This window comes from Camellia sinensis, chromosome 3 (genome assembly GCF_055761805.1).
Source record: "Camellia sinensis isolate YWXY chromosome 3, ASM5576180v1, whole genome shotgun sequence".
In the NCBI taxonomy this organism is placed as follows: domain Eukaryota; kingdom Viridiplantae; phylum Streptophyta; class Magnoliopsida; order Ericales; family Theaceae; genus Camellia; species Camellia sinensis.
Window position 1 is genome coordinate 202,854,291 of NC_138963.1, and position 19,997 is coordinate 202,874,287.

Sequence of the window (19,997 nt, forward strand, 5' to 3'; positions counted from 1 at the left end):
AAAGACAAACTATGACATATCCTTGGTCAGTATTTTTAACATAGACGCATTTGTCACATTCGTTTATCTTAAACCCATTAGTAAGCATTGCATGATCAAATTTTTCATGCTATTGCTTAGGTGCTTGTTTTAATCCATAAAGGGATTTTACAAGTCGACAAACTTTCTTTTCTTGCCCTGATACTACAAACCCTTCGGGTTGCTCCATATAGATTTCTTCATTTAGATCACCGTTTAAAAAAGCTGTTTTAACATCCATTTGATGTATTTCTAAATTAAACAACGCTGCTATAGAAATAAGCATGCGAATGGATGTTATTCTTGTCACAGGGGAATATGTGTCAAAATAGTCTGGACCTTTCTTTTGTCTGTAACCTTTAACTACAAGTCTTGCTTTATACTTGTCAATTGAACCATCTGCTTTCATTTTTCTCTTGAATATCCATTTATATCCAAGAGGTTTAGAACCTGGTGGAAGATCCACCAATTCCCAAGTATGATTTTGCATAATGGATTCAATTTCATTATTAACAGCGTCTTTTCACAAAGGTGCTTCAGGACCTGTCATTGCTGCCTTAAAGCTTTGAGGTTCATTTTCCAACAGGTATATCAGAAAATCTAGACCAAAGGATTTTGATGTTCTCGCTCTCTTACTTCATCTTGGTTCATCATCAGTTAAATCCTGTTGGTTGAGACTATTACTAGTCTCTTATGTTTGATTGTCATTAGTCTCTTGACTTTGTATACAATCATAAGTTCTTTTCTGTGAACTTAATTCCTGTCCTTTCTTGTAAGGAAAGATATGTTCAAAAAACACAGCATTCCTTGACTCTATAATAGTGTTCACATTTATATCAGGTATTTCTGATTTATAAGTCAGAAATCGATATACACTACTATTCTGAGCATAACCAATAAACACGCAATTTACTGTTTTTGGTCCAACCTTAGTCTTTTTAGGAACAGGAACTTCAACTTTTGCCAAACACCCCTACACTTTTAAGTATTTGTAGGAAGGTGGTCGACCTTTCCACAATTCATAAGGAATGCTTTTAGTTTTCTTGTGGGGTATTCTATTAAGAACATAATTAGCAGACAATATTGCTTTCCCCCACAAGTTCTGTGGTAAGCCTGAATTTAGTAACATGACATTCATCATTTGTTGTCTATGATGTGCTGGATTCAGAAATTTCAAATCATGATTCATAAATTTCAAATGAAAAATTCAAAATAATTATGACTATACAAATCAGAATTAAAGTTTTGACAAAATCATATCCTCATAAAAATTTTGCCTAAGAATCAAACAATTCAAAAAACCCAATTGATTGTATACATTCTTGCAACTCATTTACGAATAAATGTCACTATCTTAAAAATATTGGTGATAGAAGAAAATTAAAGTATCTCAACTAATGCAAGAGATATGCCCCCATATTAATAAAATGGTTCATGGTTTAACAAATTCTACTACGCAAGTAAAATAATTATTAATGACATCTCATGTCACATAATTCAAAATAAACTAAAAATCAACATAAAAGATTTCTTAAATTTACTTCCCAATTAAATGGAATGATATAACTACATACATCTTCATGTTTAAATTTCTCTGGTGTTTAAACACCCATTCAAAAATTTATTGGAAAAACTCAAATTAATCCGCTTATGTATAAGGTCAACATATCAATTTATCATTCCAAATCACATGAAATTATTATTGAGAAATAACTTGAGTTGATGTCATGCATGCATATCAAACGCATCAACTAAAAAAAATAAATAAATTAACAAAATAAATTAATCATGCATGATCCCAAAACTTGCATCATGAAATAAAAAGATTCTCAACTCATAAATAAAATTCAATGCGTTTTGAATTTTAAACTCCAAAATGACAAAACATACATTCATTTAATCAGTTTGATTTGTACATAAATAAACTAATTAAATATGCATTCAAACGTTCTTGTGAATATATATATTTTCCGACTCATGGGCAGAAACTATTCACGACTACGGATCCACACACAGAAAATAAAGAATGATTCAGAAAAATAAAGAAAACAATCTTGCCACAAAGGTTTCTTCGTAATAAACTAAAATTTTATTCTAGAAACAAATTATACCATGTATACTCATAATGAACTATGATAAAGTCAAAAGAATTAACACCTTTTCACAAAAGGTTCAAAATTAAGTGATCTTACAAACGAAATCGTAAGTCACGTACAAAATTTACAGATTGTGACCGATACACAAAGTTACATAATTGATTAACAAAATTAATTTTCTAATTACTAAAACCAGAAAATAAATTATAATACAAAATAATTTTATTTTCTATGTTACTAAAACTAGAAAATAAAATACCACAAATTAATTTTCTAGTTACTAAGACCAGGAAATAAATTATAATACAAAATAATTTTATTTTTCTTGTTACTAAAATTAGAAAATAAAATAATTTTATTTTTCTTGTTATTAAAACTAGAAAAATAAAATACCGAAATAATATCTGATTACAAAAATCAGAAAAAACACAAAAATAATTTTCTAGTTACCAAAACCAGAAAATAAATTTTAGTTACTAAAACCAGAAAATAAATGATAACAACAAAATAATTTTATTTTCCTTGTTACTAAAACTAGAAAAATAAAATTCGAAGATAATTTTCTGTAACACCAAATAATATTCTGCAATTGTTAATGACACCAGTATATTACTACTAGTTGTCAAAGAAAAGAGACAGTATATTACTACTATCTGTCAAATAGCATAAATGACTATTCGTTTTTCCAACCAGAATATTACTTTGAAAACACAGAAAATTAAATACAATGAATATACCAAAAATATTCTGTCTTAAGATTGTAGGACAATCTTCACTGTATTTAAATTAATTAAATTCTGTTGTGTACTAAACAACAACCAGAATAAAAAGAAATAAAGGAAAGGAGAGAATTTGTTTGATTACAAAAATCAAACTCGAAATAAAAATAATGAATTATAAATAAAAACAGATTTTATTTTGTTACAAAAACAAAATTAAAATCTGATTTAAATAAATAATAAAACACTGAAAATAAATTAAATAACTTACTTGATTTAATTTCTTCGAATTATAATCTGATCAAGTCCAGTGTTTGACACTATGTCCTTAAGACAGATTCGTCCTCTCCACGATGCTTTCAGAAATTGGATGTCTATCTCCCAAGATGAAATGATCTACTACAAACAATAGCAGCACTACAAATTGTTTGCCTTACGAACACACTAAGTGTTTACACTCTTTCTTTCAGAAAATAAATGCAGCAAAATGCAGAGATTTATATCAGATGATGGAGTACGAAAATTGGAGCTAAATCCAAATGGGAGGCTAGTCTATTTATAGATGTAAAGGTGGCTATTGGTTTTGAATTGAACAGGTATGAAACCTGTTGGTTTTGAATTCAAACAGATTTGAATCTATTGGGTTATATTTCAAACAGATAACAAAACCCTGTTTGGATGTACCGTAAAATTTTGAATGTTTTTGGCCCAAAAAGATTAGTATTGGGCCGAACAAGCCCAACCCAACCTCACACCACGCACAGGCGCCCAGCCCGCCCGACCGGACGGCGACGCGCGTAGTGATTTTTGAGTCCAATGGGTCTAGCCCATAACCTCTCCCTCTAAAACACTTGGGTACCCCTTGGGGAAGTACCAAACCTAAGCCTTATAAACCCATTCAAAACCTCCCACTAAATCAATGTGGGACAAGCCATTTTACAACCTTAAGGAATTTCCACCAAAACTCTATTTCCATGGAGCACACTTTGGCTTCAATTTCCCATTCACTCGGTAATGGTTTTGAGCAACCAAATATACCACGTGAATCACAACGCGGCATAGAACGCGTTACCACTTTGACCCGTGAAAATCGACGCACGGGGCCCACCTAAAAAATAGACTGAACTTAAGAAAAAATTCTGGTTTTACCCAGAATTTATAACTATTTCCAACAGAATAATATTACATCTTCACTTATATTATAAGGAGTTAATTGTTACAATTAAAAATAAATGAATCAAAATGAGATTTTTATAATAAGAATGCCAAAGTGTTATTAACTCTTTTAAGTCAAATTATAATCATATTGGACATCAATAGGCTAATGAAAATGAAAAATGCTTGGGAGCACTAATTAGTGCTCCCACTAATTAGGTGGTAGTGGGTCCCGCCATGAATGATGTGATGTTTTGGTCTTGGAGTTGTATTTTTTTTTTTTTTTACTTTTTTAATGCATTAGTGCTATTAGTGGTGATATTTTTAGTGGGATAAATCATTGTTATTATGGGTCCTTTTAAGAGAGAGAAAGAAAACTCTTGTCAAATTTGACAATATGCTGAGCCTCGTGCCTATGGAACAAGGAATCTCAAAGTCAACATTTAACACCTCAAATAGCAGTTGCTTTGGAACTCTCTCTTTTTGCCAAAACTACTGCATTATAGCAATGACATTTTGTTATAACAATCATTAGAAATGCTCTTAAACATACAAATATTAATTTTCAAGCTTAGTAACTAAGGTTTCTTTAAGAAGATTTGTTATTAGGCATTGTGAAATTTAGCAGCCCAGAAAGAGTCGTCAAACTAAGGTTTTAAAAAGTGACTGCAACTGTTACGTAACGGTTGTAATAGCTACCGCCACCCATTACGATCGTTTTTGCAGTGTGATTGAGATTCACAGGTGTGTCAGCCGTAGCGGCTGCTGTAGCGGTCGTAATAGTGCTGTAACGGCTTGTTACGCACCGCTACGTAACGATTCCGAATTATTTCTTTTGAAAAAATACAAAAAAAAAGTTGAAAATAAGAAAAGAGAGATAGAGAGAAAATAGGGAAGATGAAGAACATATTATTGATTTGTTGAAGTTATAAAACCTATGCTATTCTATTTAGCTACTATCACTCAACCATTTTGTTTGTGTGTGTCTATTTATCTATATATTGTTTGAAAATAATAATAATAATAATAAGTGTAGTCATTATCTATTTGGCTTGATTAAAATATATATATATATATATATATATATTTAGGCTTTTATTTACTTTCTTACTTTTGTCATTGTTTATCTTATATATAATAGTTAGTGATTGATTTTTTGTATAATATAAAGTCATTAATTATTAAAATAAAATGTAAAAAACTCAGTTTATAGTGATTTTAAAATATGAAATATATTGAATCAAACTTAAAAATTTATAAAAATTAATAAATATTTATTTTAAAACCCAATAAATATGATCATGGAAAAAAAATGTGCGTATCGATAAGTTTTTTTCACATTGTGCGGAAAAAAAAATTTACGATTCCGGTTACCGCAATTGTTACGCTACGGCCTTTACACCCAGCAATCGCAATCGCGCCATCGCCACCGTTACGGCGACCGCAACCGCTTTTCAAAACCTTGCTTCAAACTCTTTTTAGTTAATATTGTCAACAATTGTTCATAAAAAAGTTTATAAAAAAAAAAAAATTTAATGTCGCAAAATTTTTCATTAATTTGATTATTCTTTCTACATTTCACTTAAATGATATTTTCAGTAGAGGAAGCCATTTTTGATTTATTTGGATGTAGGAACCTATGATAGCATTTTATCTTGTGGAGACATGGCAAGAAAATGATGAGGAGTCATGAATATATATATATATATATATATATATATCAGTAATCGACTTTTTCTGTAGCCAAATCAAAGTAATAATATAAAGAGCTGATTTAATTTTTTTTTTTTTTTTGATATATATAAATCACAAAGTAATTTTAATACAAAAGGAGATAAAGCTCAAAGATGAATTGTCTGAGGAGTCTTGGTTGCAGCATTTTTCTCCACTTGAACAACTCTTACTCGGATCTATGTTAATATTCTGGTCCTGAAGATCTTTAGTATGGAGGTGGTGGCCACACTCCTGCACCTGAATATATACATATAATTATGATATAATAAGAAATTCCAAAAAGGGAATAGCAGAGATGCATAATATTTTTATCATAATTTAAAATTAAAAAAAAAATCATATATATAATAGAATCATTTAATTGTATGATTCATAAATTTTTTTTATCAAAAAAATCAAATTAATAAGATAATTGCAGTACATGATTTTATCAAATATTCATTTTCATAAAAATAAATGACAAGTATAATTAAAGATAAATCATTCAATTTTTATTGTATTAAAATCATCTGTGTGCGATTATCGTGCAATCATCGAATTAATCTGACTTTTTTTTCCTAATGATATACACCAGTGTGTCATGCAGTGGCTTAACAAAGAGTTTTTTTTTTTTTTTTTTTTTTTTTTAAACTAGGATGATGCATGAAAACAAGAAGTTAATAAGAATGGAAACATACCTGGTGGGTAACAGTTTGAGGCTTGGTGGGGCGGCAGCGGTGGGTATGGTGGAGCAGGGTAGGCTGCGGGGGCAAAAGGCTGGGGAGGACGGGCAGGTGGTGGTGGAGCATGAGGGTAGGGTGTGGATGATGGTGGATATGTCACTGCTGTATTATTATTATTGAGAGGGTAATTTTTGGGAAAAATTGGGCCGAGCTGAGAGTTGGGCATTAAGGCCCAAAACGCGTAGGACTGCGTAAAAAGGCCGTACTGAATACTCCGACCTAGAGGGCAAGGTTATCCCGGCCTTGGGGAGACAAAGTTACTTCGGCCCAAGGAGGTTAGTTTATTCCGGCTCAAGAAGCGATAGTAGCTTCGGCCCAAGGAAGAGTAAGGCCACTCCGATCCAGAGACAACTCGGAGTAGGTCCGGTCTTAGAGTTAGTCCGGTCGCAGTATGTTCTGGGAGGACCGGTTTCAGAGTTAGTCCGGTCATGACACAATCTTGTTAGGTCGGTCAAAACTTGTTACTTGGAAGTCTGATCTAAGCACACCAAGGCTGAACAGGGACAGCCGAAGTAATGAGTTAAAGGAGAAGACCGAGCTAAGGATAGTTCGGCCTTCTCTGTGGCTCAGCATAGCCCGTGTTATTTCGGCCATGTGGTAGTTCGGCCATGAAGAAAACCATCCCACTTGGTTTAAGCAGTGGGGAGGGTGTAAAAGGATAAGCATTATCCTTAGGAGAATGAATCCTAGGAGGACTCTGCATGGAGAAGTACAAGTCCTACTAGGATTGTGCCACGGGAAACTTATAAAAGCCTACAAACATCACCTTGGAGGAGGTAATTGAACACAATCTTTCTGAGAACTTAGAGCTTTGTCTATTTGTCAAGTTTTCTGACTTAGGCATCGGAGAGGTTTCCGGCACACACCCGCCGGCTAGCTCCCGTTTGTGTTTTCAGGTGACAAAGCGACGTCGTACGGAGAAGCGTGGACTTGGTCAACAGGATTATACGAGGAGAATTATTTCCTCCCCGTACAATTGGCGCCGTCTGTGGGAAGAACAGACAAGAACAAAAACCTCTTGACTAAGCTTCTCCTTTTCTCATTCAATGGCACACATTGAAGACTTGCCGCAGTCCGCCGTCGACGGACTAACTCCAGAAGGGGGCGCAAGGCGTGAGGGATTACCTGCTGTCCCTCCCATGGCGGACTTGGAGCCCCAGCAACATAATTCCAGGAGGAGCGGCAGGGGAAGGCGGAATGGCAGCCCTCGTCACTCTCAAAGTCCCGACAGGCAAAGGAGGAGGATTGATCCTCAAGCCCTGGAAGATCGCGTAAAGGAACAAGATGAACTGATTCGGAGAATGGCGGCGGACATGGAGGCCTTGAAACGCCAGATGAAGACCAAAGATGTGGCGACAGGAGAGGGGCGCAAGCACAAGACGCCCCCTCGCCACTCAGAAAGTCGTAGTAGGAATACTACACCCTCTCAAGGAGAGAGCAGAAGCCTCAGGACAGGCGACACTCACTCCTTATCTTCAAGGACTCGTCACTCCAGGTCTGAGAGGACGAGATCCGAAAGATCATACACTGAAGGAAGCACGTATTGGCCTTCACATTCACACCAAACCAGATCCAGACAAACCGAGCTACCCAGGTCATCCGACTTACGAACCGTGCTAGAAGAAAAAGCACGATGCAAGGAAGATGCCAGGGCAAGGGATCCACACCGAGTTTCGGCCTTACAACGGTTGGCTCCTCGGACGCACGGAAGCGTCGAGGTTGGAATGCCAATACCGCGACCGGCCTACGAACCAACGGACAAGGCATTGGCAAGACTACAGACCTCGCCGTTTGTCCCAGCGATCGAAAACGCACCCCTACCATCAGGCTTCCTTCAGCCGAAGTTCAATACATATGAAGGGAAGACGGACCCGTATTCACACTTGAGCCACTTTCGCCAAGTCATGGCCGTATACAGGCGAAACGAGGCCTTAATGTGCATACTTTTCCCATCAAGTCTGGGCGACCTGGGCTTGACTTGGTTCGAAAAGCTCCCAGAGGGTAGCATAGCCTCCTGGGCCCAATTGGCAGAAGCGTTCGTAACAAGGTTTCGGACAAATACTAAGACACCGGTGGAGATAGACCAGTTACTCTCCATCGACATGGGTGAAAAGGAGACCCTCAGATCTTACAACAGTCGCTACTGGGAGACATTCAACCAGATTGGAGACTGCCCCACCAATCTAGCCATTGCGCAATATAAAAGAGGCCTACCAGTAGGAAACCGATTAAGGGACTCGATCACCATGACGCCACCCCTCACCATGGAGGCCCTGATGGAAAGAGTGCATCAGCACATCAGGGTAGAAGAGGATGGCGCGCGTGCTAAAGCAAGATCAAGCACGACCGCAGCACCGGAAAAGAAAACCCCTGCCAAGGTCAACACGGTTGACCGAAGTAACAAGAACGGACGTGGCAGACGAGATAACGGAGAAGACCCAGACACAAGATGGTTGAGAATCCGCACTGCCATAACAACGGTGTTCAAAAAACCAATATATCGGATTCTGAGCGAAATCAAAGACAAGCCTTTTGTCAAATGGCCAGCCAAGCTTGGGGAAGCTCAGAAGAATTACGACGACAGATCACGGTGCACCTTCCACAAAGAAAAGGGGCACCGAACTGAGAATTGCACGCCACTAAGACAGCACTTGGAAGAATTGGTGGCAGCAGGCCACTTGGATGAATACATTGAAGGAGGAGTACAACCGGCCCCCCAAGATCATAATGACCAACCCAACAGACTGCCAAACGATGCACCACCACAAGGCGTTATCAATGTAATCCATGGAGTTTTTGAACCTGAGCGCGTATGCGAGCTCAGAGGTTCAATCAAGAAGGCTGAGCACTTTAGAGAAGTGTTAAGTACCCAACCTGCCGCCAAGAAGGGAAAGACAGAGGCAACAAATGCCATGTCCTTTTCGGATAAGGACTTAGAACGAATTTACTGCCCCCATAATGATGCCCTGGTCATCACTCTCCGAGTCAAGGATTTTGACGTCAAGCGGATTCTGATTGACCAGGGTAGTTCATGTGAGATCATGTATTACGACACATTCAAACAACTAAAGCTGCAAGACAAAGACTTGGCACCTGCAGTTTCTCCCCTGATCGGATTCAACTCCATGCCAGAGTGGCCTGTCGGCAAAATAATCCTTCCAGTCAGAGCGGGAAGTGTATCAAAACAGGTGGAATTCTGGGTATTAAAGGTCCCCTCCACCTACAACATCATCCTGGGCAGAACATGGCTGCATGCCATGCGTTCGGTAGCGTCATCATACCATCAGGTAATGCGGTTCCCTAATGACGCCGGTATAATTGAAGAAGTCTATGGCGATCAGATCATGTCAAAACAGTGCTTCGCCACAGCAAATGGAAGCCGAGCTGCCAAAGGATACGTTCATTCGGTGGAAGAACCAGAGAGTAATGGACTATTCGCAGACGTCGGTAAAGAAGCTGATCAGAAAGCAGTGGAAGACTTGGTGGAGGTAAAAATAGATGAGAAGAACCCGGATAAGTTCTTCTTGCTTGGCTCATCATTGTCCAGCGCTGAGAGATTAGAGGTCATGGAATTCTTGACCTCTAATATCGAAGTGTTTGCCTGGACACCGTACGACATGCCAGGCATTGATCCAAACTTCATCAGTCACCAACTCAATATCCACCCATCCGCCAGACCAGTCATTCAACGCACACGCAGATCGGCACTCCACCACGCCGAAATAGTGGCAGAAGAGGTAGGCAACCTGTTGGAGGCTGGAGCGATAAGGGAAGTGCACTACCCAAAATGGATCTCCAACACCGTCGTAGTGCCAAAAAAGAATGGTAAATGGCGTGTCTGCGTCGACTACAAAACAGTCAACAAGGCGTGCCCAAAAGATAGCTTCCCTCTACCAAGGATAGATCAACTGGTGGACCTAACGGCAGGACATAACCGACTTAGCTTTTTGGATGCATACAGAGGCTACCACCAGATCGCCATGCATGAACCAGACCAGGAGGTCACTTCCTTCACAACACCAAGGGGGTTATATTGCTACAAGGTCATGCCCTTTGGCCTAAAGAACGCAGGGGCGACATTCCAAAGGATGGTCACCAAGATGTTTGAACCATTGTTAGGCAGAACAATGGAGGCGTACATCGACGACATGGTGGTCAAAAGCAAGGATGAGAATGACCATCTGAAAGACTTAGGCGAGATGTTCCAGATCCTGAAGAAACACAAGCTACGCCTCAATGCGTCCAAATGCGCATTCGGAGTTGGATCTGGCAAATTCTTGGGCTTCCTGGTGACCAACCGAGGTATAGAAGCCGACCCCTCTCAGATCAAAGCGATCCAGGAGTTGGAGAGACCAAACTCAGTCAAAGAAGTGCAGCATCTTACTGGTATGGCGGCTGCACTCAACCGGTTCATAAGCAGATCGTCGGACAGACTACGACCGTTCTTCCAAGCTTTAAAGGCCAAGTTTGAGTGGGATGAAGAATGCGACCGAGCTCTGGAAAGCTTGAAGGAATACATGTCTTCCCCACCACTACTTGTTACTCCAGTACCTGGTGAAGAACTCTTTTTGTACCTAGCAGTCTCTCAACACGCAGTCAGCGCAGTGTTGGTTCGTGCAGAAGGAATACAACACTTGCCCATCTTTTATGTCAGCAAGACATTGTTGGGAGCCGAAACAAGGTACTTACCATTGGAGAAACTAGCATTAGCATTATTGATGGCATCCAGAAAATTGGCGCACTACTTTCATGCCCACACCATAGTCGTCCTCACGGCCTTTCCATTAAAAGCTCTGTTTGAAAGGGCGAACTTCAGTGGGCGAATTTTGAAATGGGCAGTAGAGTTGGGACAATTCGATATCAAGTTCCAACCAAAGACCGCAATAAAAGCTCAATCTTTGGCAGACTTCGTCGCAGAGTTTACTCCTGGAAGTCATCATATCTGCCCAGTCGACCTGACTGACTCAACCGAACTAGGGACGGAAGTTGACGCCGGAATAGCGCAACCCCTAGTGAAAGGTAGTCCATCGACCGAACTAGGGACGGAAGTTGACGCCGGAATAGCGCAACCCCTAGTGGAAAGTAGTCCATCAAGCACAAAGGCAGACCACATTAAGGACGACAAGGAGGAGCCAAACAAAGGCTCACCAGCAGTTCAAACAGAGGACGAAGGGCAGACAGCCAATATGGACTTTGAAGAAAACACCATCCTTGACCCCACGGCATCGTCTGACCCTTCCACATGCTGGAAACTATTCGTTGGAGAGATGTGGAAGCTCTTTGTGGATGGAGCATCCAACCGACATGGTGCAGGGCTTGGCATAGTCCTCATCTCTCCAGACGGCCTGGTAATAGAGCAAGCAATCAACCTTGGCTTCCCAGCATCCAACAATGAAGCGGAGTATGAGGCGCTTCTCGCAGGACTCAAGTCAGCACACTTCATGAAAGCAACCGAACTAATGGTATACAGTGACTCACTGCTCGTGGTAAACCAAATTTCTGGCGAATACGAAGCAAAGGATGACAGAATGGCCAAGTACCAAGGGCTAGTCAGAACGGAGATCAAGAAGTTTGATGTGGTAAGGATAGAACAAATTGGCAGGGAGGAAAACAGCCGAGCAGACGAGCTAGCAGGCCTTGCCTCAATGGCAGATACATCAATCCCTCATCCATTACTCGTCGACTTCTTACCAAAACCAAGCATAGAAGACCCCGAAGCAGAAGAAGTGTATTGCGCAGAATTAGGCCCTTCTTGGATGGATCCCATCATCCTGTTCCTAAAAGACGGCATCCTACCAACAGAGAAAAAAGAAGCCAACAGAATAAGGGCAAAATCGCAGCGATTTTGGCTATCTCCATCTTTGGCATTATATAAGAAGTCGTTCTCTGGGCCTTACCTCAAGTGCGTTCATCCCAGCAAAGTAGAAGCATTCCTGTTCGAAATACATGAAGGGGTATGTGGAAGTCATCAAGGGGGAAGGTCGCTCGCCTACAGGGCTATTTCACAAGGATATTGGTGGCCATATATGCAAGCAGACTCAGAGAAATACGTGAAGAAGTGTGAAAAATGCCAGAAATTCGCACACCAAATACATCAACCAGCAAGAGAACTCCTACCTTTAACTAGCCCATGGCCTTTCGCAATGTGGGGCTTAGACATAGTAGGACCACTTCCAACAGCACCCGGAGGCAGAAAATTCTTTCTCGCAGCAACAGACTACTTCACAAAGTGGGTAGAAGCAGAAGCATTGGCGTCAATCAAAGAAAAAGATGTGAAGAAGTTTGTTTGGCAAGATATTATCACTCGGTTTGGCATACCAAAAGCACTGATCTCAGACAATGGAACTCAGTTCGACGGCAGAATCTTCAGAAGCTTTTGTGAAGAATACAAGATAGAGTTCTACAATTCCACACCGGCGTATCCTCAAGCAAATGGGCAGGCTGAAGCATCAAATAAAGTCGTCTTGGATGGACTAAAGAAAAGGCTAGAGAAAGCAAAAGGCAAGTGGGCGGATGAACTTCCTCATGTTTTATGGGCTTACCGCACCACACCTCGGCGATCAACTGGAGAAACACCATTTTCCTTAGCCTATGGCATGGAAGCAGTGATCCCACTAGAAGTTGGCCTTCCCACAATTCGAAGCGAAAATTTTGATCCAGACTTAAATGGAGAAGCCATAGCCTTAGAACTCAACCTTGCAGAAGAAAGAAGAGAAAGAGCGTTGGTCCACATCGCCGCATACCAACGAGAATTAATCAAAAAATACAGCAAAAAGGTTCATCCAAGACAATTCAAAATTGGCGATTGGGTATTGCGCAAAGTAATGGGAAACACCTTGGTCCCAGGAGACGGCAAGTTAGGCCCAAATTGGGAAGGTCCTTATAAGGTGGTTGGGTTAGCCGGCAAAGGAGCATACCACCTAGAAGACAAGGATGGCAAGGCAATCCCTAGGCCATGGAATACGGCCAATCTCAAGTTATTTTACTTTTAGCTTTTCTTTTTCAAACATGTAATTTTCTCTTCCTTCAATAAAATGAGCAATTCTTTTTAGCACAAATTATTCTTTGTAAAAGTTAGCTTTAGAGACTAAGTTTATTGCAAGCATTCTATTCCAAGTTAGCTGGAAAAACTAACTTCAATGGTTGGCTGGAATAAACCAACTCTTGTTACTCTTCAGCCGAAGTAAGTGTATGGCTGAAGAGTGGTTGGCTGGAATAAACCAACTCTTGTTACTCTTCAGCCAAAGTAAGTGTATGGCTGAAGAGTGGTTGGCTGGAATAAACCAACTCCTGTTACTCTTCAGCCGAAATAAGTGTACGGCTGAAGAGTGGTTGGCTGGAATAAACCAACACCTGTTACTCTTCAGCCGAAGTAAGTGTACGGCTGAAGAGTGGTTGGCTGGATTAAACCAACACTTGTTACTCTTCAGCCGAAGTAAGTGTAAGGCTGAAGGGTGGTTGGCTGGAATAAACCAACTCTTGTTACTCTTCAGCCGAAGTAAGTGTATGGCTGAAGAGTGGTTGGCTGGAATAAACCAACTCTTGTTACTCTTCAGCCGAAGTAAGTGTAAGGCTGAAGAGTGGTTGGCTGGATTAAACCAACACTTAATACTCCTCAGCCGAAGTAATTATGTCGGCTAAGGAGTGGTTGGCTGGTAAGTATAGTTTAACCAACCAAAAACCGAAATAACACTTGGAGTAATAGAAGACATTACAAAATGCAAGCATACACACAATAACCGGAATAAAAGAAGTAAAATTTTCATTCAAAGAGAAGTCATTACAAGGGGGCTTAGTTCGGTTACAAAGGAGAAAAAGTAAAAAAGTCAAGAGAAAAGTTCATCAATTTCAGCGTCGAAAACCGCATCGGCATCAACTTGAAGACCGGTCTCCGGAGGGAGCTCATTCACACTAGGGTGAGCCACTTCGGCTACGGTTCCACTGGGAGGATCAACAGTTAGGTCTTCAGCAGTGGGCACCGACCGAACTGGCTGGTCCACATTTTCGGCCGGAGTATCTTCATCAGAGGCATCATCAGAGTCAGAGCCTTCCAAAAACTGTTGTTGCAGAGCAGCCGCGTACTCCGCCAGGGACTTCGGTATAAAATAATCTGGAGGGTTGAAGACCTCGGTCTGTTGATCTTGACCGAGCTTCTCCACTGCCGCCCTCCAGCCGCATTTGAAGAACAGCTCCTTTGCAGCGTCACATTGTTGGGCGTAAGCATCCTCAGCCCTCTTGAAACCTTGTTTCTCAGCCTCCTTCGCCTTCTCCTTCATTTCAGCGTCTTTCTTTCTTTCAAGCTTTACCAGCTCACGCAAGTACTTGTCCTTCAGCACAATGGCAGTCTTTTGTTTTTCGGCCTCGGCCGAACTAACCATTCCGGTCAAACGACCGACCTCACCTCGGAGTTCGGCCATTTCCTTTCTGGCCGACTCTAGCTCGGCCGATTTCGCCTCTGCCTCGGCCGCCGCTTGCCTTGTCACTTTCCTCAGCTCCAGTACTCTCCTGTGGGTGATTTGGTTCTTTTGAATGGCCTGACAAAGCAAACAACTTCCCTTTAACCGAAGAAAGAGTTAAAAAGAAAAAGAAACATAAACAGAAAAGCAACCGAAGTCACTCACCAGAATCATGGACTTAGTAGCAGACCGGATGGACTTCAGCTCGGTGGTTAACTGTTTTTGGTGATGTTCCATGTCTTTGGGCAGACACACGCTCTTGGCCAGGTTGATGGCCAACAGGTGGTCTTTCTCAGCAACGACCGAGTCTGTGTCTAGAATGTCTTGGTCGTTGAAGGTTAATTTCGGTGCCCAGCAGCCGATGGTTCGGTCGGAAGACTCCGGTTGGGGGCTCGGTGGTAAGCTCGGCTGAATAGGAGTTTCTTCATCAATCAAAACCCGTTCGGGTTCGGAAGTTCGGGCACGTTTGGTTCGGCGGGAAGAGGATGGCTGTTGGGAAGGAAGGGCGACAACAGCAGGCTGCGGTTGGCTGGAAGGCGCCACTTCGGGCCTAGCTGTTTCGGTGAGAAGGGCCCTGACTCTACTCCTTTTCGCCATCTCTTTTTCTGCGGATAAAGGGACAAGTCTTATCTCGGGCAGAGTTGGGTCCGGTTCCGGTGCCTCTTCAAGAAGGAAGTCAGTCACCTTTGCTTTTCGTCGACCGCTGTAACGGTAGGTCGGTTCGAAATTTAGAAGCTTGGCCCAATCCCTTTCTTTAACCCGAAAAGCGGCTCGCAAGACTCCGAGGTTAGGATAGCTATACAGGGAATGGAGATGGGCAAAATCTGCAAAAAAGAGAGAAGTGTTAGTTTGGCTAACAGACTAAACAACCGAGATAACTTACAAAGCAGAAGACCGAAGTAAAATTACCAGGCTCTCCCATTTTCCAATTTATAGGTCGGCCAGGAATTTGAGCTTGAAAATCCTCAAAGTTCCCAGAGACCCAAAAGAAATCGTCATCGTTAAGATCTTTGTCCGGAGTGTGCTTGATTATCTTCTCTCGGCGGCGGCGAATTCTAAGGTAGTAGACCCACCCAGCATTCTTTGAGCCGATAGAGTATTGATGAAAGATCTCGGCTAGACCAAGATTCAGTCCGGTTTGGTGGTTTAATGCGGCTATCCCCATGATAATACGGTACGTATTGGTGGATAGTTGGGTGGGACATAACCTAGTCTGTCTAAGAAATTCGCAGATTAGCGGTTGGACAGGAAACCGTAGTCCGGTCTCTATTATGGATTGAAGGGTAAAAGGCACAAAGCCTTCATTGTTCCAGGGGGTAGCATCTTTTTTGGCCAGCGCCAGATGGACATCATCAGGAATCTGGTAATCTTGCCTAAATTCGGCCAGGCCACCAGGGGTTTCGACTAAATATCTATACTTACCCATTTATTGTATAATTTATGAATAAATTATTTCGGTACCAAAACTAGGCTCAGTAGCTCGGTTGAGCACACGCGGGAGTGCTTGGGCAACCTAAGTCTGCAAAGTAGAAAACAAAGGGGTTAAGCACAGATCGTTGGACCGCGCTACAAATTATAAGCAAGATATACAAATCCTACTTCGGTTTAGCGGGCTGGTTCTACCTCGGCTCATCAGAAGGTTTCTTAGCTCGGTTTCGAGCAGTTTAGACCGGTTTAACGTCTAGGGGCAGCTTTCTGAGTTCGGTCCGAAAATCTAAGAAAGCTGGTTTAGTCCCAAGGCCTAAATCGGTTGCGATGTGAGGAAAGTTACTCCGGCTGAGCCCTAGGGGCGGCTTTCTGAGTTCGGTTTCAGAACTAAGAAAGCCGGCTTGGCCCCAAGGTCTTAGCTCGGTTGGAGACCGAAGTACCTAGTTCGGTATATGCAAGCTTGTTCGGTAATCTTATCTTGGCTAGAGTGGTTCAGAGGAAACTACTGACATTCCTACAAGTTCAAGTTCGGTTATTGACTACAGAAGTCTACGTATTAGGGGCAAACAGAATCATAGTTCGGTCGCAATGTGATTTTGGATCTGAGGATTGTTTTTCTACATAACAGTTCATACACATACAAGTTCTATTCATTTTTTCATGAAAGTACAGAAGCAAAAACAAGGAATACACGAGCATGCTTCACCCAGATAGAAAAAACAGAAATGAAGAAAACAACAACAACAAGTTTTCTCAGAACTCACCAGTTTGGAGAAGAAGAAGTTGAAGACGAAGCAGTGGCAGCAACGGGAGCACGAACACAATAAGCTTAAAGCTCAAGAACTCGAGCAGCCAAAAAAGCAGAGGGAGAGTATGAAGGGTGGTAAAAGTGAAGATACCCTAGCCTTAGGGTTCACTTTTGTTAGAGAGCCCAAAATTTGGGCGGGAACCGTCTCGAGATCTCAAAGCACGAAGACGGCGTGACAGCCGTCCTTAGCCCATCAAAGCCTGCCACGTGTCGCTGGAATGGGAAGCGTTACAGACACTATGATTGAAGAGACGTTTTGACCGGACATAGTGTTACCCGAGGTAAACTTAGTTCGGCTGGAAAGGCTAAAAGGGTTTTTTAGCTCGGCTGAAAAAGCGTAACAAACTCTAGTACGGCCAAAAGGCTGGTAATCCCAATCATGTTGCACAGATGGAATTAAGGGGCAATTGAGAGGGTAATTTTTGGGAAAATTTGGGCCGAGCTGAGAGTTGGGCATTAAGGCCCAAAACGCGTAGGACTGCGTAAAAAGGCCGTACTGAATACTCCGACCTAGAGGGCAAGGTTATCCCGGCCTTGGGGAGACAAAGTTACTTCGGCCCAAGGAGGTTAGTTTATTCCGGCTCAAGAAGCGATAGTAGCTTCGGCCCAAGGAAGAGTAAGGCCACTCCGATCCAGAGACAACTCGGAGTAGGTCCGGTCTTAGAGTTAGTCCGGTCGCAGTATGTTCTGGGAGGACCGGTTTCAGAGTTAGTCCGGTCATGACACAATCTTGTTAGGTCGGTCAAAACTTGTTACTTGGAAGTCTGATCTAAGCACACCAAGGCTGAACAGGGACAGCCGAAGTAATGAGTTAAAGGAGAAGACCGAGCTAAGGATAGTTCGGCCTTCTCTGTGGCTCAGCATAGCCCGTGTTATTTCGGCCATGTGGTAGTTCGGCCATGAAGAAAACCATCCCACTTGGTTTAAGCAGTGGGGAGGGTGTAAAAGGATAAGCATTATCCTTAGGAGAATGAATCCTAGGAGGACTCTGCATGGAGAAGTACAAGTCCTACTAGGATTGTGCCACGGGAAACTTATAAAAGCCTACAAACATCACCTTGGAGGAGGTAATTGAACACAATCTTTCTGAGAACTTAGAGCTTTGTCTATTTGTCAAGTTTTCTGACTTAGGCATCGGAGAGGTTTCCGGCACACACCCGCCGGCTAGCTCCCGTTTGTGTTTTCAGGTGACAAAGCGACGTCGTACGGAGAAGCGTGGACTTGGTCAACAGGATTATACGAGGAGAATTATTTCCTCCCCGTACAATTATTATTATTATTAGGAGGGTAATTGGGGTAGAGAGATTGGGTTGCTGAATTAGGAGCGAACATTGAGTATGGAGGAGATGGGGTTGCAGATGCCTGAGTAGGGTATGTTGGGTAAGGAGATGGAGATGGTTGTACTGAACTTGGGGGTGGGGGGCACGCGGTGTACGGTGCAGCAGAGTAGGCGGTGGCGGTGGAGGGATATGGAGGAGCTGGTGGTGCGCCACCGTATGGTAGGACGGAGGAAAGAAGTGCATTGGGCTGTTGATATGGTTGTGATGGCGGCGGCGGAGCATACATTGGTGGTGGTGGTGTTGCGGAATGCTGGGCTTGAAATGCGGCGGTGGTGGACATTGGTGCACGAAACATGATCGGAGCTGTGTATGATATGATTTGATCTGTTGTCAAAAGGTAGCTATATAGATTAGAATGGTGGAACGAAATAGTGGAGGAACTTTCTTCCATTTGAGAGTTGACTTTTGAGCTCTTGTATTAACGCCCCTACCTCAATTATAAGGGTGTTTGGTAATTATTCTCAATTAATTAAAAATATGTTAGTATTATTTTTATTATAAAAATTTTCATTACATCATTTGTTAAAACTAGAAGAGGACGCTAACCACATAATAATAAAATTAAGAGAAAACATTTGTACCAAAAAAGAAAAAAATTATAATAACAAAAAATTTAATACGAAAGTAATACTAGCGTATGTGATCTTGTCCATACATGTAAAGTGATTATAGGATCAACAACCTGTTCAATTGAATAAATCTTATCATTTGGATCAATATACACTACAACAAATAGCAGAATTGGCGACTAAAGTTTCTTTTTTTGTCGTTGAAAGTAGTAGAATTGGCGACTAAAATGGAATTAGTCGCCAAAATTGGTCACTTTTGCCGACTAAAACAGTTTAGTCGCCGAATACAAGGTTTTTAGCGACTAAAAGGCACTTTAGTCGCCGAATCTGGGGATTTTAGCGACTAAAGGTAGTTTAGTCGCCGAATGTGACAGTTTTTGGCTACTAAAATAATTTAGTCGCCAAAAGTGATGGTTTTGGCGACTAAAAAACAGATTGGTCGCCGATTGTAGGTGTTTTGCCGACTAAAAACATATTGGTCGCTGAAAGTGAAGCTTTTTGGCTACCAAAAAAAAATTAGTAGCTAAAAACTGAGTATTGGCGACTAAAATTCAGTTTAGGAGCCAAAAGGTGACGTTTTTGGCGACTAAAAAACTGCATATTTTTAATTGGAACTAATTTTTTTAGCGACAAAAAAATCATTAGTAGCCCAAAATAATAGAATTGGCGACTAAATAATGGTTTTAGTCGCCAAAAGTGGCCTAAATTTTTTTTTAATAAATAATTTATTTTTTACATAATTTATATTGAATAAAAATAATTATATTTATATAATTAGTTTTGTATTAATACCAATTAATATACTATATAAATAATATATATTGCATATATATTCATGTGATGTTATAGTGGCATAGTAGAGGGAGTGTTTGGTTAAAGGTTTAGAATGTGAAAGGGTCAGTGGTTCGAAACTCAGAAAATGCAAAGAAATAAGGTTTTTTTTTTTTTTTTC

The 19,997-nt window shown here is 41.2% G+C and overlaps 1 protein-coding gene across 1 annotated transcript; it reads right to left on the minus strand.

Annotated features, from left to right (window-relative positions):
• Window positions 1–5,742: 5,742 nt before the first annotated feature.
• On the minus strand, window positions 5,743–18,855 carry LOC114286120 (uncharacterized). The gene is made up of 3 exons (XM_082917763.1): window positions 18,403–18,855; window positions 6,400–6,556; window positions 5,743–5,959 (listed from the first exon to the last, which is right to left on the minus strand). The coding sequence occupies exons 1-3, from the start codon at window positions 18,769–18,771 to the stop codon at window positions 5,928–5,930; spliced, it is 558 nt and encodes a 185-aa protein (XP_082773889.1). The 5' UTR covers window positions 18,772–18,855; the 3' UTR covers window positions 5,743–5,927.
• Between the last annotated feature and the right edge of the window lie 1,142 nt (window positions 18,856–19,997).

What these genes read in the sequence shown, in the direction of transcription:
- LOC114286120 (XM_082917763.1), bottom strand. Translation starts at nt 18,771, where the DNA reads ATGTTTCGTGCACCAATGTCCACCACCGCCGCATTTCAAGCCCAGCAT. An exon ending in CTCCTAATAATAATAATAAT is followed by an intron (nt 6,557 to 18,402) that starts TGTACGGGGAGG and finishes CCTCTCAATAAT; the next exon opens with AATAATACAGCAGTGACATA. An exon ending in CTCAAACTGTTACCCACCAG is followed by an intron (nt 5,960 to 6,399) that starts GTATGTTTCCAT and finishes GTATATATTCAG; the next exon opens with GTGCAGGAGTGTGGCCACCA.